The following is an 18,243-nucleotide window of genomic DNA, read 5'->3' as shown; positions in this document are numbered from 1 at the left end:
GAAGGAAACACATTACAACTGGTGCTTAATGTTGAATAGAAAATAGATTTACAACAGAAAGTGATGTAATGTGCTTTTCTTCACTCCTTAAATTCACTCTTTTTCTTTAACATAGTATCTTCATTTTGTAACATGTAGCAATTTGTGGTTCTCTTCCATGGTGAAGGAAACAAATGGTGGGAATGCACAGAGCAGAAGATTTCACCCTCCTTTGTGATCCCCTCAAAATCAAGAAATGACTGAATACTTCTTTCAGCACATCCAAGGCAAACATGAAAGTTAGCATCATTGTAGGTTAAAAATGAACATGATTCAAATGGGTGAGACAAGATGAACAAGCAACTCAGTATAAATCATTTTTACTTTCTATCTCCACTTGTCATGGAGCTAAGGTATTCCTATTCTTCTTATGGTGGTTTGATTCCATAATTGGTTTTGAAGATTATTCAGTGGTTACAATGAGGAGTATGAATTCCAGAAAGGCTTAGCCGTGGCAAGCTGTGACAGTAGTCAGTGCATACAAGAAACAGAAAAAGGAGAATTACAACCATGATGGGGGAATTAATAGAGATTCAGTACCAAGAAAGAAGAGCTGTGTCTAGGCCATGTCAATGTAGGGAGACTCCAAAGTGCTGCCCCAGTCACCTTCATGGGGTCATGAGTACTTTGATGTGGATAATTTCCCAGTCTCTCGCTCCCTTCAGGTGCATAGTCCCCTTGCTTAACTCTCAAACTTGTATTTCTGGGTACTTGCTTGATATTTGCCTTTGCACCTTCGTACACCAGGCGACATCTTGCTATGATATCTTTGCTGCTGGTAAGTGAAGAAAATCGTTGCTATTTACCCTTACACAACCCCGTTAGAGTATTGTTACCAATATATGGGTTTTATTCCAAAATTCATGGCATTTCCCAAAGTTCCTCTCTGTACATTTTCAAAACCTAGAGTCTTTCAAGGTTCTGATGATCCTAAAGATGGGTTCTTGATCAGTTCGGGTCATGGAATTCTTTGCATATCTGATGAAGCTAATGGGCCTCTTTCCAGAATAATGCTTTTAAGTGCTTAAGAGAACACACATAGGAATGCATAGGAAAAGAATTATTACAATGGTGTTATTACAATACCATTACCAAACTTACCAAAACCCCTAACTGTTGTTAACAGGTATATTTATTAATCCATTAAAGTCAAGGATTGCCCTTGTGAGCAAGAACTACCAGTGTAGATGTAACGGATTCCAATTTGACTTTGAAAGGTTTAACGTTCTTAGTTCTCCCATAGGGCTGTCCAGCTGCATCCCCGCGAGCCTCGCTTAGCGAACCAGACATGACTCGATAAGACAAACACAAACTTAGCGAAAAAGCTGTGAGGAGCCTCAAACTTTAAACTTTATTTCCAGCGTCTCCTAGGGACAACAGCCAGAAGTTACTGAGTATTTCTCGGGTTATCTGGGAAGTGTGAAGGCCAGGTAGGAGGCTTCTTTGTGGAGAGCGTGTGCGTTGGTGCCCGGCACAGTGGCTGCAAGTGTGGCACGCTCACGCACACACTGATGACCGTACATGGGGGGGATTTGTGGAATTACACCCACCCCCATGCCCGCACCGCCACCCTTATGCACAGTCGCCTCAGGTACTCCGCCTGTCTGGTGTGCGCGGCGCTGGGCGCCTGAGTAAGAGGCGGTGGGCGGGAGCTGAATGTGGTCCCGCCCCTGCCCTTGCTGTTTTCAAACAGGTCCGTCGCCTTGCTATAAAAGGGCTGCTTGGCGCCCCAGCTCGTGGTGTTTCAGGGGTTTGGAGAGACTTGAGTTACCATGTCTGGTCGCGGCAAGGGCGGGAAGGGCCTGGGCAAAGGGGGCGCCAAGCGCCACCGCAAGGTGCTGCGGGACAACATCCAGGGCATCACCAAGCCCGCCATCCGGCGGCTGGCCCGGCGCGGCGGCGTCAAGCGCATCTCCGGCCTCATCTACGAGGAGACCCGCGGGGTGCTCAAGGTGTTCCTGGAGAACGTGATCCGCGACGCCGTCACCTACACGGAGCACGCCAAGCGCAAGACGGTCACGGCCATGGACGTGGTTTACGCGCTCAAGCGCCAGGGCCGCACTCTCTACGGCTTCGGGGGCTGAGCATTTTTGTCTCCGCCTCGGAACTTTTCGTATCTCACCCAAAGGCCCTTTTCAGGGCCACCCATCTAGTCGCCAGAAAGAGTTGTTCATTTCTTGGTGTATAATTACTTGTAATTCTTTTGCCATTTCTAGGTTCTATTGATAGAGCTTGCTACTGTGCGTCTGCGTTCGTTTCTCTGAGAAAAAAGTGAAGTTAGGCGGTTTGTACTAACAGGTGGAGTGGGTACGTTGGTTTCCCTGTCAAGAATTCTTTTGCAGAGCTGTTTTGACTTTGAATCCAGAAAGACTTATCCAAATGCAGCAGTCTAGTGTCTGTTGGCTCGTAATGGCGAATAATCATGATCTAACAATGCTGTGTACTTTTCAGGTAACAAGTGAGGATAGTATTGCCTGCTTGCCACACATCCTGCGGGGTCGGGGCTGGTCTTTCAAACTCATTTCTTTAGATCCCACCTGTATGGATCAGGAAAAAATGCAAGTTTCTTAAGTTGGTTGCCCATTCTGTTAACTTAGTGTCTGACTGTCTGCTTTGCCAATGTGTATGTGTTCAGAATGGTTTATATTTTAAAGAATGTGAGAATCATTTCACCGTAAGCTGGTCATTTTCCAATAAAATTTGTTCACTGGAACATAAAGGCATAGCGAGTTAGATGGGTCTCTAGCCTTAGGCAACATGTCCTGGCTTTTCTGGCAACAGAGGTAAGAATGTAGCTAAAATCTCTTGGAAGTCAGCAGAAGTCACTCTCAGGTCTGGGCTTTAAAACCTTCCCTCTTTCCACCCAATAAAAAGGTAATGTTTGACCTAGCAGAGGCATCAGGTCCTAAGGGACAGCAGAGCGATGACTTGAAGGACAGTTGTCCCCTCAGAGCTGGATTAATCACAGTGCATCTGTCCCGTGTGACATGAATAGCTGTCTTTAGGCTAATTTATTGTCGAACCTCTGTTAAAGCAACTTAATTTTACAAACCAAATACGGCTTTGTTTTCTTAAATTAGGTAGCAGTGTGGACAGTCGCTTTATTGATCTGAAACTGCTTTTAAGGAAAGATGATTCCAAATGGGCGTCTTTCCTTAGTGTATGTTCTACTGTGTTCCATTCTGGACAGAACACAGAGTAGGAGCTCATTACAAGGTAGAAACAAATACACGGACCGTCCAAATGTCCTAGGCAGTTGTAATCCGGATGTTTCAAAGTACTGGCTCCTTTTGGTAGAGTTGGTCTTAACAATAAGTGGATCACAAACTCCTTTGAGAACGTGTTAGAAAATATTCCTGTGGATATAGACATTTCATGAGGCTGTGTTCCCATGTTTCCTCTGTTTCATGTTTCCTCTGAGGCTCATTCCAGGAACTCCCAGGGCTCCATGGACTCGTGTCAGTAATTTGGAGTCTACTTCAGGGTCTGAGATCAAGACATCCAAAATGTAAGAGAGGAAAGGAGACATATTACATAAAGAACAAATTGAACAAGAATAATTTGTCACTCTTTATTCACTGTGGGCAGTAGACCTATATATTCTTGAGAAGTTAGATGAGGTCTTAACAGTTTGTGAGTAAGAATGCAAGATAAATAGCCCAATTTGAAAACTTCCGATTCTCAGAGGCCTGAATGACCAAACGGACTCAATCTCAGATGATTTGGGAGTGAATAAAAACAATAAGGAGTTTATTTTCAGCCCAATTCAGAGAGTAGTCCATGAATTTTTCTTAAGGCCTATCGACCCTGTATCTCATCATCAGTCTCGGTAAATACACTGACAACTTCTAGGTATGTAGTAGTCTATGTCATTGAGCAAATCATAGATTAAGTTTACAAGTTCCCAATATCCCCTCAGAGATAAAACAAAACAAAACAAAACAAAAAACAAACTGGAAACATTATACAGAACGATGCTTAGTCTTTGGGTTTGTGTCGTCTTTAGTCATGTCACTTAACCTCTCTGTGTTTCTGTTTCCCCATTTGTAAAATGAGGATAACAGTAATATCTACCTTATGGGTTTGGGGTGAATAAAATCAAATATTTGGTACTAAGCTTTTTGCCTAGTACATGGCACATGGTAAATAAAGCCTTTATGTTTTCTCTTTCATTATTATTGCTCTCACTTTTATCATTATTCCTCATGAATTAGAGACCCAGTTAAAAAGATGAGGACTTTTAAACCATGAAGGCATAATCTTGAAGTCCCCAACTGGCATTTTCTATCTTTGTGGTCTTTGGCAAATCACTAAGTGCTTCCATCTGTAATGCAGAAGCAGCTTCATATTTTTGTGAGGATTGAGTGAGACAACTCAGGGTAAATAATATGATTATAGTATGTGTTCAACAGATATGCATTACATATATTCATATGAAATTGTCAGTATATGAATGCAAGTTCTGTGGATGCAATCATAAAAAATTGCAGGTAATTTAAGGAAGAAAAAAGTCTCTTGAAAGAGATGTTCTCTGACCACTCTGAAGAAATCCCTGGGTCCTCAGGCCTTTCTCTTCTATCCCTTTCCCTGGTTTCTTGGATAGTAGATCCACTAAATTCAGCTGGAAGGGTGCTGGCATCAATCAGACGCGATGGCCCAACAGAAAAAGTGACAATGTGGGGACTCTTGGGACCCAGAGAAGAGGCAAAATCCTGAGCTCTGAAGTGTCCCATATGTCTGGGTTGCCGTTTAGTATCTGTACCCTGAGTTTCCAGTGAGTTCCATTTACGGCATCTAACTGTTCTATGTGTTCTCACTTCAGTGATGTCACAGCAGATTGTCCATGACCTCCTGCCTGAAAGTATTTTCTTGACTTCTGTGACCCTACCCTCTTAGTTCTCTTCCTCACCAATTAGAATCTTTGGCTGCCTTCTTTCTAAAGTTTCGAGTGCTTCTTTATTCTTTCTCCATAGGTAAAAGGCAGTTTCAGCGTGTGCCAACAACAGTAAAGTTTCTATTTCCAAACTCTCCAAAAATTCCATGTTCAGTCCCCAAGTTGTTCTGATTTCCAGACTCACACGTACAACAACGCACTTGACCTCCAGCGGAACGCTTAAGGGTTTTTAAAAATTGTCATGTCCCAGTCTCTGAAACCTCATCCTGTCCCCTAACTCTGCATCATTCACCGAGGAAGTGCAGCAGCGCTGTCAGGTGCCGGGCAGCACACGGCCTGGAGACGCAGTCTGGTTCTAACCCCAGCCCCACACCTTGCTCATCCCTAGTCAACTAGGAGAGAATAGTTGGGTCTTGATACTGTGGGTGGTGAGAGGACGAAGTGAGCTACCCTTTGCAAAGAGGTTGGTACAGTCTCTTAAACACACGGAACGTGCTGGGTCAATGTCAGCTCCGTGTTTCTTCACCCACGAGACCCTGTTCATCGGTACCTTCTTTAGACTTTCTCCTCCCATGACACCTGTAATAATGTCACCAGTGTTATTGCAATAACCTCTCCCCTCCTCCTTCTGCTTGTTTTTACCGTTAATCCCATAAATCCCATTTTCCACACAGCAGCTTGGGTGCTTTCAAATTCTAAGAGTTTCTCAGGGCACAATACAACTGGCTGCCCTCACTGGCCCACAAGGTCGGAAATGCTCAGCATCTGTTGAACCCCCAGCCCTGTCTCTTACACCTTGTCTCTGCTTCCTAGTCCCCCAGCTCACAGCACTTCCATCCTTGAGCACACACTCCTTCCTACCCTGGGGCTTTATTGGGCTGACAGGGAGGTGGGGTGGGGCTTGATCCCAGGAAGCCATGGTCCTGACTCGATACTAAGGCAGGCGCTTAACCAATTGAGCCATCGGGGTGCACCTGATTTTTCTTTCCTCCTATTCCATAACAGAACCCTCCACGCTGGAAGGGGCTTTGGTTAGCTCGTTATACAAGTATTAGATGTTCTCAAAGCATAGCAGCTAGAAGCAGAATTTATATCTTTGGGAACTTGGTGGCTCAGTTTGTAAAGTGTCTGTCTTCAGCTCAGGTCAGGGTCCCAGGGTCCTAGGAGAGAGTCCCACATCAGGCTCCCTGCTCAGTGGGGAGCCTGCTTCTCCCTCTGCCTGCTGCTCCCCCAGCTTGTGCTCTGTCTCTGACAAATACACAAATAAAAAAGCCAAGTGCCCAGATATGCCCCAGAGCTAATGAAACAAAAACCCTGAGAGTGGGGCTAGCAAGCTGTCTTCTAACAAGCCTCCAGGGGATATCGATGCACACTTAAGGTTAGAAGTGCTGCTCTGTAAACTCAGGACATAATTCCCTGTTGGACCTGGGGTATGAATGAGCCAGATGGAGGCTCTTTCTGCCTAGAAGGCCTTTGTACCAGTCTTTGCCATTTCCCCTCCTTCACCCTGACACAGCCTCAGTTTTGTTCTGGTCTTCCCCCTTCGTTGCCTTGTGCCCCAGGGAAGGCAGAGTTTCTCCCTGTTCTCAGGGATCAGGTCCTGATTCAGCCACAGTAGTCCTGATAGTCCCAGGCTCTTAGTAATGACTGGTTTGGGGCTGGGAATATGGCCAGTTCTTTGTGACTGTGAGAGTTTTTAATGGTGCAGATCAGCTTCCCCAATAACATTTTGATTGAACTGAAAAGTGAGTTGATTAAAGAACAACAACAATAACTGTGGTGTGAGTGTGTGTGTGTGTGTGTGTATGTGTGTTGGGGACAAAGTTGCAATCGGGGGCATTTCAGGAAGAGAACATTTGCAAAGGCCTGGAGGCTGGAGAGGGCTCGGAATTCCAAAACTTGGGGAAAAGCAATAAATGAAAATAAAACATAAATGACATGAAATCAAAACAAAAACCCAAACCTGAAACATCAGAGAAATAGGAGGAAGAGAATTCTCTGAGGTTTGGTTTGAGTTTTCCGTAAGGGGTAGGCTACAGAGCTGGATTTCCGGTTTCATGCAGTAGGGGGATCCCTGAAAGGCAGAGGGAATCAGATAGGATCCAGTATGCTTTCTTACACGACTCTCCCTGTGGAATGAAACATTGATTCTCCAGGGACAGAGGACTTTTAGTATCATCTCACACTGAAATCAAGATGGTCAGAAAAAGTTGAGGGGCAGCTGTAATTTGGCAACTGAAAACAAACTCTCATTGTTTCTTTGTGCTCATTTTGCTCTTCTTGAGAGAACAGAGGGAGATGGGACAGTGGGGTTGGGAAGGCTGGCTGGGAGTGTCTGGAGGACGGTTGGCTCTTCTTGGACGCATTCGGGATTTCCACTTACAGGTGTGGTGCAGGCAAGCCAGTCTTTCTCACCTAACTTCCAGAAGGAAGCCTCTAGGTCACGGTGCCTGGAAAATGAGGGAAGGAGACAAATCCTGCTTTTAACTTTCACGGTTTAGCGTCTTTGGCATCAAGTGATCACAAACAGCAGCCTTCCAGACCTTGGTGTCCAGCATTAGTATGTTAAAATGCATGGCCCGAGTCCACATCTGCTCTCCAGGCTCTGACCGGCCCGGGTGGGTCCCTGTCTCCTTTGCCACACACAGCTGCTCAGCGGAGCCCGGGGGGGCGAGACCGGAGACAGGACAGGTGGAGGGCTTGGAAGGAAGCTCGCACAGAAAAGGACAGACTGGGAGGTGCTGAGCCACCCAGCCCTCTTAGTCCGGGAGTGCACTGGAGGGTGTTGGTCTGGGAGGACACTGGGGGGTCATCTGGGAGCCAGAGAGGAGAGTAGGGGTGAATGGATTCTTCTCCAGGACACTCTGAAGAAGTCAAATGTAATGACGATCGCCTATTCACAGCAGCTTCAGAAGGAAAGCGGTAAAGCACAATGAACAACTGGTAAGAACCTTAGAGTCCTTCCTGGAGCGCTGCAGCCCCCGAACACACATTTTAAAGTCCTGGACCAGACGCTCAGGCAGGACTCGAAAAGGCCGGGAAGCCGGCGGGGGAGGGGGAGGGGACGGTCCGAGTCGCAGAGTCTTACAGAGTCCCTGGGGCGCGAGCCTGGAGCCACCGGAACAGGAAGTCCCGCCTTCTGGCGGCGGGCTTTTCGAATTTCACTCTGGCTGCGGAGACCCTGTGGGGTGACCCTTGAGAAAAGGCGGAGTCCGCGCCCGCGCAGTGGTGGGAAGGTGGCCGTGAGGTGCACGGGCTGGGGGAGTGAGCGCTGGCCTCTTCGGCGCGCTTTCGTTTCCGCGGCCGGGCACACCTGTTCACACAGGGAACGCCGGTCAGGACCACACGGGATGATGTCCCAAGTGTCCCCATTAACCTACGGGAACCCAAGCTGAGGCCACAACGCTTGGTAGTGCGCAGCTCTGCCTGTGAAAACATGTGGCTCTGAAAAGAGCCTTTGGGGTTGGAGGACAGGACGCTTACTTGTCAAGCTCACTTGGAGCTGGTGTACTTGGTGACGGCCTTGGTGCCCTCGGACACGGCGTGCTTGGCCAGCTCCCCGGGCAGCAGCAGGCGCACGGCCGTCTGGATCTCCCTGGACGTGATGGTCGAGCGCTTGTTGTAGTGCGCCAGGCGGGACGCCTCGCCCGCGATGCGCTCGAAGATGTCGTTGACGAACGAGTTCATGATACCCATGGCCTTGGACGAGATGCCGGTGTCGGGGTGCACCTGCTTCAGCACCTTGTACACGTACACCGAGTAGCTCTCCTTGCGGCTGCGCTTGCGCTTCTTGCCGTCCTTCTTCTGCGCCTTGGTCACCGCCTTCTTGGAGCCCTTCTTCGGGGCCGGCGCGGATTTGGCGGGTTCAGGCATGCTGAGTCGCTTTCCTCTGGCAGAAGAGAAAACGGAGCCCGAGCCAGGATCCTGCCTATTTGTAGGCAGTGGTATGCAAATGAGGGATGCGTTTTACGATCGTTGATTCGTCGGCTCCTAGTGCGGCTGCAGGCTAATGATTGGCTCCAGTTCTTCTCTCCATTGGTCCTATCCTGAGAGCAGTTATTCCCCATTCCGGGCGATTTCTTCAGTTAACCTTGTAACAAGTTCAGATTACTTTATAAACATTTTATATTACTTTTTAAATTAGTTTTAGAAACTAGATGTTACTTTCTTTCGTGTTTCGAATTGCCATAGAGGCAAAGCTCAGGTCTAGGTCACGCCTCTGATTTGCAAGTCCTGGCACAGCTGCTGGGAAAGCTGTATCTTTACATTTGAATCTGGGTTTTGACCTGTGAGAGAGATGGTAAAGAGGCTGTCAGCTCAGTAAGATACTCTCTAGACACACTGTTCATCAGAGAAGTTCTGAATTGAGGGAAAATGACCAACGCCTTGAGTACTGCTTGCTCAGTGATGGAGCAGGAGGTGTCCTAAGACCGGAGTGACCTCAGATAGACCCCCTGAACTAGATCCTGATGAAGCTCAGACTACTGGATAACCAGTAGCTTGAGGCTACTGGATAACCACACGCCTTACCGTTGGGCAGCGAGTTCTTTACTTGAAGCCCTCAGCTCCCTATTTAAGACAGTTATTAAAAAACAACAACAACAACAACAACAACAACAACAAAAAACACAACTTTATTCATGGGGTAGGGATAACAGAGCACAAGCAGGGGGAGATATTTAAGAATTAAATAATAAAGAGACTATTTAGAATATTGTGAGCAGGGTTAAGGGATACCACCAAGGAATGATGGAGGACGCTGGGCTGTTACTCCTAGTTCAGAAGAGGCAAGAAAAGAGCAGGCTTTGAAGAGACGGGTGAGTATAGGACAGAGCTGACCAACAGGAGCTCAGATGCTTAACCAACTGAGCCACCCAGAAACCTTGGGTTTTCTTAATTATAGCCTGATACACTCACTTCGTTTGCTGGGCTGGATTCTGGAATAGTCTCATTTCCCATTGATCCTTGGTCTCCAGTTAATTTAATCTGCCCCCCTTTCCCGCCCCATACTGACTGGCTACTCACATTTTGGTCACTGAACCACCACCAGCAAATCACGAGGGAGCTCTACCCCAGAGCTAAAAATCAGATTGAATTTTAACCAAATCCTCAGGTAATGTGGGTGCACAGTACAGAGAGGGAAGCACTATTCTAGGGAGCTGTCCATACAGTTGCTTGTATCTTCACCCATGTGGAGTGCCCCATAAAAAGAGGGCATAAACGACCATATATTATTACTTGATTCCCTTTTCTTTCCCAAATTAAAAACAAAACAAAACAAAACTCACCCTTTTCAATACTTTGTTTAGGATCACTTGTTATCTCAGCTTTGCCATTAATTTTATTTGTTAGCTTAAATTAGCTTTACGAGTGATGGATAAATGGAAGGAAGGCAGGCAGGGACAAGGGGCCCCCGCCCAAAGAGGAAACAACGCTTGAAAGGGTTTTATACCACCTTAGAAGGAACCCTCCACCTTTTTCTGTAAGAGAGATAGGTGAGAAAAATCTTATTGGATTACAGGCACAGGAAGGGCTAATCAGATTGAAGCAGCCCAGCAACCACCCCATAAAACCCCTAGACTTAGAAACTCTGGGGCAACCACTTCGAGTCCCCTCCCACCTTGAGAGCTGCTTTGCTGTCACTCAATAAACTGTGTTTTGCTGCCCACCAGTCTGTCTGGTCTACCTCTCATTCTTCAGAGTGGTGTGACCAAGGACCGTGGGCACTATCGGAGAAAAAAATCCTGTAACACTAATACTACCTCTTTATTCATTTACCATTTGAAAATTTAATATATTTTTCATTATGGGTAAAGTTGAAAGCCATAGACTAGAGCCAACACTGTAGAGCCCATTTTAGGAGTGATGATTTTCTCTAACTTTACTCAAAAATTTCTTCCCTTAAGATTGCACTCAGAAAAGGGAATTTCTTTTTGCAAATATGTGATCATTTTTAACACACTGCCTGGAAACACAAGACCTTTGTGGTCTGATTTATTTCCAATTTGGGACAAATATGAAGGGTAACATAAGAGCAACAGGTCAATAGCTCCAGACAATTTGCCCCACAAGTGTAACCATTGGGTTTATAGGATTTAAATCATGGGTCTAAATCACCAAGCCACTAAATTAAATGTGTGAACCTGAAACAGATAAACTTGGCCTCTATGATATTGAAAAGTAGTGAGGACTGACCCGAACTGCTGTCTTTATTCCATGCCTACATGAATTTAGTGAACACAAACTATATATGCAAACAAAATAATCCAAGAGTTGTGTTAAAATGATCATGATTTTGTAAGGAAAGACTTTTGGGGAAAGGATTACTGACGGGCTGAAAGGGGCTATTGCAATACGGAAATTGTGACCATTGATTGCATCAGATCTGCAAGCTTCTACAAGATTAGGCAAAAGGGGTTTTGTTGAGGGAAGAGTAAACAAGTCTAGAAAGAACCTGAGTATAGGAAGGTGGGTGGGGGAAAAAAAAAGTGCCTTGATCAGAAAGCAAATTAGAAAATCTTTTACCCTGAGGCCAGCCAGTTCTGAGGAGGGACGCTTAGGAGGCTGAGGGCAAGTCAAAGCCCAGGGGTCTGGGGAGTGGGGAAAATATAACAGAAGTTTGGTGGACAAGCATATTGTTCTGATTAGTGAATGGGGACAAGTGGTTCAGCTAATTGTTTATGAGGCAAAGAATGGGAATTGGAGGGTCTTGTCTGGCCTTGTCATAGGTAAACAAAATTTTATCCTTGAGTGTATCTAAGTCATAAGGGGAAAATAAGATTCCTTGTTTTTGGAGCACAAAGGTTGAGGGGTATTCCTCTAATCATTGCTGTTTTCCAGGATCAAAGTGTCACATAAAGATCAATATTGTCAGTTACAATCAATGACATCTCATTTCAATCTTGTTGGTCTGTTATTTAAAAAAGTTCAAAATGTAAAAATATTAGACACATTTGGTTTTAATGTAATCTGAAATGAGATTACTGAAATATAATAATTATGATAGAAATACAAGTTGGATAACATAAAAATTGTCCCCATAGAGCTCCTGAATCTCAATTGTTCTAAACCCCTCTAAGCAGTGAATATTTGATGATGAGGCATTACAAATCATTAATTTAAAAGCAAAGTCTATAAGTATGCTCTGGTGGGCTCATTATCTATAAAAATTGTCTCCAGATCCAAGAACAGTGATTTTTTTTTTTTTTAGGTTTACATAAAATGTATCTCCAAAGTTATGGTAGATATTAGCTTCCATATAATATTTTTTATTTATTTTGCTCTATGATTGTGGTGTCATGAAAGTTTTACAAGTTTTTCTTTGCCTTTCTCAGAAAAGCATTATGCTAGAGTTCTGGAATACATACAATGTTTTATCATTTTGTGATGTTTACCACATTTTTATAATAAATTTTATAATAATGCACATTTTGTATTACACACAAAATGTGCATTAGAATGTCTTCCTCTTATTTGGGTCTGGAAAAAAAATCTTGCATAGATTTAAACAATAATAATATAGAAAAAATAGGGATGAGGGGAACAGCAAGTATAGCAGTATTAATATTAAACAAATTTTAAGACTCAACTATTAGTGGGGATAGAGAGGTACGCTGTAAGGACTTTTGGTTCCAGTGTGGACAACAAGATATTCTGGAAAGCAATCTTGAAGCAAAATAGCCAAGGACTTGATAAATGGCAAACACACCCTAGCACATCATGGCCCAGATAACAAGAAACCAAGGAAAACTCCCCAGATCTCCCAGAACAATACATACCCAGGAGCTGAAGCCTGACTAATAAACACATGAGATTGGGTTCCCTGGAGGCAAATATTAAGATACTGCACTTCTGTCAATTAATGGCAGCCTCTTGGGGAAAAGAGAGTTCTAGGCCTTTTAACTGGAGACACCTAGCACAGAACCAGCGCTCTTTGAGAAAACACAGGCGGACGGGGGTGGGGAGAATCTAGCAAAGATCCCTACAAAGAAAACCGGTTCCTCTCTGCAGGGGTCTGTGGAGGAGGTTAGAGGAAATTTGCCGCAAAGATCTAACGCAGACCTACTCAAGAGTCTAGAGTTTCTACCAAAGCTTCCTTAAATTAAAGTGCCGTGGGTTTGAGCGCCCTCTAGTGCCACCTGAAGGCAAACTTAAACCCCTTCAGGAGGAAGCACCTTGCATATAGATTTATTTTCTTATTCAGAAGTTGTTTTTTGAGCACCTATTATATATCAGGCACCCCCTAGGAATTTGGGGTGTCCAAATATAGACTCATAATAAATGTGACCTAATCTAGGAGGAAAACACTTTGAAGAGTCAGCCTTCCAAACAAACAAAAAAAAAGGGCCTTAGATCCTCTCCTCTCCTTTAGCCAAAGAATTTCCTATATTGAAGTTATCAGAGACTATAAAATATTTACTGAAAGCTTAAGGAAATAAAAATGAAATAATACAGTCAAGGAGCAAGGGACAATCAAAACCAGGTGTATTAAAACAACAATAACAACATGAAAGAGAACTTCTAAAACTGAAAAAGATCTATAGTCCATAATAATAAGATAAAAGTCCACTGATAAGATGTAACCTTTAGGGCCTTGAGGCACTGATCACATAGCCACTGTGTCTGGCAGTAACTTCCAGAATCAGTAGACGATCTTCAAATTTACAATTGTAGGGCAAGCTTTCAATATACAACTCTCAGAAATTCATGTAATAACCAAGGAAAATGCTTATGGTTATAGAAGATTGAACAACAGGATGAACTAACTTCATCAATCTGTGATTCCTTCATTTAACACATAGAAAATCCCTGAATTTTTCAAAGTACACATTTAATAACTTCAAATTTTCAACACTGGCTTCAGAAAAGGTAACAATACATAGCAAAATATCAGTTTCATATATCCTGCACTCTTTTGTCATAATCTAACTGAAGGGCAAAAGAAAGGACTTTTTAAAGATAGTAAAAATAAAACAATCTCATATGCTTGGAAACTAAAAGCATACTTCTAAATGTACATCGTTAAAGAAAGTAGGTAATAGAAATACCAATGAATAGACCTAACCAAGGAGGCAAAAGGCCTGTACTCTGAAAACCAAGAATTACTGAAGAAGGAAATGAAAGATGACACACACAAATGGAAATACATTCCATGTTCATGGATTGGAGGAATTGCTATCGTTAAATCGTCCATACTACTCAAAGCAACCTACAGAGTTACTGTGATTCTTGACAAAGTACTACCAGTAGTTTTCACAGAACTAGGATAAATAGTCTTAAAATTTGTATGGAATCATAAAAGACCTCAAATAGCCAAAGCAATCTTGAGAAAGAAGAGTAAAGCTGGAAGTGTCAAAATCTCAGAGTTCAGGAAAAAACTACAAAACTATAATAATCAAAACAGTATGGTCTTGGCACAAAAACAGATCAAAGGAACTGAATAAAGAGCACAGAAATAAACCAAACTTTTATGGCCAATTAATCTAAGAAAAGGAGGCAAGAATACACAATGGGGAAATGACTCTTTCTTCAATAAATGGTGCTGGGAAAACTGGAGAGCTACATATGAAAGAACGAAAGTGGGCCACTTTTTATACAATATACCAAAATAAACTAAAAATGGATTACAGACCTAAGTGTGAGAACTGAAACCTTAAAGCTCGTAGAAGAAATCATATGCAGTAATCTCTTTGATAATCTCTGTTTGCCAAAGCAACATTTTTCTAGCCATATCTCTTGAGGCCAGGAAAACAAAAGCAAAAATAAACTCTTGGGACTACATGTAAATAAAAGTCTTTTACACAGAGAGGGTAACCAACAACAAAACAAAACCAATTAATCTAAGAAAAGGAGGCAAGAATATACAATGAGGAAATGACTCTTTCTTCAATAAATGGTGCTGGGCAACCTGCTGAGTGGCAGAAGATACTTGCAAATGGTATGTCTGATAAATTGTTAATATCCACAAAATATAAAGACTTATACAACTCAACACCAATAATAAAAATAAGACTGAAAAATGGACAGGCGATGTGTATAGACATTTTCCAATGAAGGGACACAAATGACCAACAGGCATGTGAGAAGATGCTCAAATCCGTAATCATCAGGGAAATACAAAGAAACCAGAATGAGATACTGCCTTACACCTGTCAGAATGCCTAAAATAAAAAAAAGAAATAACCAGTGTTGAAGATATGGAGAAAAATGAACCCTCATGCTCTGTTGGTGGGAATGTAAATTGGTGCAGCCACTGTGAAAAACAGCATGGAGTTTCCTCAGAAACTTAAAAATAGAAATGCCATATGGTATAACAATTTCACTACTGAGTATTTACCCAAGAAAACAAAAACAGTGACTAGAAAAGATACATACACCCTTATATTTATTTTAGCACCATTTACAATAGCAAAGATGCGGAAGCAGCATCTATGTATGCATAGAGGAGTGGATAGAGAAGATGTGGGTGTGTATATATGTGTGGAGTGTGTCCATATGTAGAATGTAATATTAGCCATAAAAAAGAATGAGGTCTTGCCATTTGTGACAATATGATAGATGGATGGACCTAGAGGGTATTACGCTAAGTGAAATAAGCCAGACAGAGAAAGACAGATACCATATGATTTCACTTATATAAGACTCTGAACGACATACCCAATGAACAAACAATGACACAAAAAAGCAGAAACAGACCCATAAATACAGAGAACAAACTGATGGTTGCCAGAGAGGAGAAAAATGGGGAGATGGGCAAAATGGCAAAGGGGAGGGGGAGGAACGGGTTTCCAGTTGTGGAATAGATAAATCAGGCGGCTGAAAGGTACAGCATAGGGAATATAGCCAATGGTATTGTAATGTAATAGCTTGTATGCTGACAGATGGTGGCTACACTTGTGGTAAATACAGCATAGTGTATAGACTTGTCAAATCACTATGTTGTTAAAAAAGGTAAAAATAAAACAATATCAAATGCTTGGAAACTAAAAGCACACTTCTAAACACATGGATTAGAATGCATATCATGAGGGCAGCTATGTAATATTTTGAGATATATATGAATGGGAATAATATATATAAAACTGTTGAATATATTTGTAGTGGTATTAAAAGGGAAATATATAATATTAAATACATATGTTCAGGAACAAGAAACACTGAAGATACTTAAACTAGATATTCAACTAAAAAAGCTAGAATAAAAGTGGGAGTAGATTGAGAATTGGACTTAGAATCCTTAGAATCTGTTGTACTGTTGTGAATGATGTCTGGCTTTTTCATTTCAATTCCAGATAGGCCATTGCTCATGTACAGAAAGGTCATGAATTGTTATGTGCTGCTTATATACCCACCAACCTTACTAAACTCTTATGAGATCTAAATATTTCTAAATTCCCATGGATTTTTACATTGACATATTATTTTTAATTTGTCAATTTTAAAATTTAAAAAGAAAAATTAATAGAAAAACTAGGGATGATCCATAAACCAAACGCTTGTTCTTTGAAAAACCTAAAAACAGACAAGCCTCTAGAAAAACTAATTAGGAAAAAAAATTGTGCATATGGGGATGGGGGACAGGGGTAGAGGGAAAGTTATGGGAATAAAGAAGAGAATGTCAGTACCAAAACGAATGTCACCACCATGAGAATATTATGAATAAGTTTTACAAATGAAAAAAGAAAAGGATAGATTTTTGTATCCTTTTACATAGATAAAAGATTAACAGAAAAGGATAATTTTCAAGAAAAAATACTAAGTGATGAACAAGGTGAATAAGCAAATTATGATTATAAGGAAATAGGATGGGCAATTTAAAACAAAAATCTCTTCTACGCCCTTCAACTCAAGTGATGCCAAGCACAGTTGGGTTTGACAGGTTTAAGTGAAATTGAAGGAATCGATAATCCCAATTTTATAAAAGCTATTTCATCAGGAAATAGATCTCTTACCTTTTTTCTTCTGAAAATCTATAACCTATTATCAGAGCTGAACAGGAACAATACAAAAAAAAAAGACAGAAAATCATAGTTTTGTCTTACTTCTGAACATATACTTTAAGAAAAGCTCCATTTAAAAAGCAAGCAAATGGAATCCAGGAAGTTGTATTATTTAACATATAGCAGTATATCATGCAGCTTGTTCCAAGAGTGGAGAAAAGTTTAACATCATAAATCTGCCAGTGTAAGATATTAGTACTGTAAAACTGTGGTCATCTCCATAGATACTGAGAAATTATTTATTTACTAGAATAGAATAATTTTTTATCATACATGTTTTCAACAAACTAGAGAAGAGGGAGTAGATGTTTATTTTATATGGAGTAGCTAAAGTGAGCATAACATATGATGGCACAATTTTCAGATTCCTGAAAAGTTAAAAAAAAAAAAAAAGGACAAAAGTTCTGTGGTACTACCCCCATTCCACATGGCACCAAGGCCCAGATAGCACCATGAGACAAGAAGTATAAAAAGAATAGAGAAAAATTCAATAAGGAAAAACTGTTATCTTTAGTTTTTGAAAATAATGTCATTAAAGAAAGCCACAAGACTCTATAAACAATTTGATCTAATAGAGCACAATAGGATTGATTAGTGGATATATGATCACCACATACAATTCATGGCTTTTGTATATATTAACAATACCCTTGTTGGAAACGAAGCAGGAAAACCAGACATCATTTCCACCAGTACTTCAGATTCTAAGGAGTCTACGTCAAAGAAAAAAAATTCCAAATCTATATGAATAAACTATAAAATGTCCTTGAAGGACATAAAACAAGATTGATTTCATTTAAGAGGCAGGCATACACCGTACTATGTTTCTGTTTTGTGATGACGCCATATGCTAGGATGTTCATAAATTCCAGAATAAACTAAAGTTTTAATGTGAGGCCACAAAAGTGCACTGAAGTTTTGGTAACACTGTAAAATGCACATTCGTGAGCAAAAACAGTGAAGAAGATTCTAAGAAAGGGAAGAAAGAAAAAAAGAGAAAGAAAAGAGGAAAAAAAAGTAAAGAATGGTAGGTTTTGACTTAGGACAGGTACTTTACGAGGGGCTAGGGTCATCTTAGGGATATAGCCTTGATCTGTTAAAACTATTTTAATATTTGTTCCAGTGTTTAAAAGTCAGGCTGAGGGGCGCCTGGGTGGCTCAGTGGGTTAAGCCGCTGCCTTCGGCTCAGGTCATGATCTCAGGGTCCTGGGATCAAGTCCCGCGTCGGGCTCTCTGCTCAGCGGGGAGCCTGCTTCCTCCTCTCTCTCTCTCTGCCTGCCTCTCTGCCTACTTGTGATCTCTCTGTCAAAT

At 42.0% G+C, this 18,243-nt stretch overlaps 2 protein-coding genes across 2 annotated transcripts; one reads left to right on the top strand and one right to left on the bottom strand.

The window, feature by feature from the left end:
* Positions 1-1,783: 1,783 nt before the first annotated feature.
* LOC131833047 (histone H4) lies at positions 1,784-4,211 on the top strand. The gene has a single exon (XM_059176296.1). It carries the CDS (start codon positions 1,812-1,814, stop codon positions 2,121-2,123), a length of 312 nt encoding a protein of 103 aa, XP_059032279.1. The 5' UTR covers positions 1,784-1,811; the 3' UTR covers positions 2,124-4,211.
* On the bottom strand, positions 3,597-8,815 carry LOC131833027 (histone H2B type 1-C/E/F/G/I). Its single transcript, XM_059176274.1, has 2 exons — positions 8,417-8,815; positions 3,597-7,383 (listed from the first exon to the last, which is right to left on the bottom strand). Exon 1 carries the CDS (start codon positions 8,804-8,806, stop codon positions 8,426-8,428), a length of 381 nt encoding a protein of 126 aa, XP_059032257.1. The 5' UTR covers positions 8,807-8,815; the 3' UTR covers positions 3,597-7,383; positions 8,417-8,425.
* Between the last annotated feature and the right edge of the window lie 9,428 nt (positions 8,816-18,243).

This window comes from Mustela lutreola, chromosome 6 (assembly GCF_030435805.1).
Source record: "Mustela lutreola isolate mMusLut2 chromosome 6, mMusLut2.pri, whole genome shotgun sequence".
NCBI lineage: Eukaryota > Metazoa > Chordata > Mammalia > Carnivora > Mustelidae > Mustela > Mustela lutreola.
Note: the sequence above shows the minus strand (reverse complement) of the source record. Positions and strands in the feature narration are given on the sequence as shown.

Excerpts from the sequence above, each read along its gene's own strand:
- LOC131833047 (XM_059176296.1), top strand. The coding sequence starts at position 1,812 with ATGTCTGGTCGCGGCAAGGGCGGGAAGGGCCTGGGCAAAGGGGGCGCC.
- LOC131833027 (XM_059176274.1), bottom strand. The coding sequence starts at position 8,806 with ATGCCTGAACCCGCCAAATCCGCGCCGGCCCCGAAGAAGGGCTCCAAG.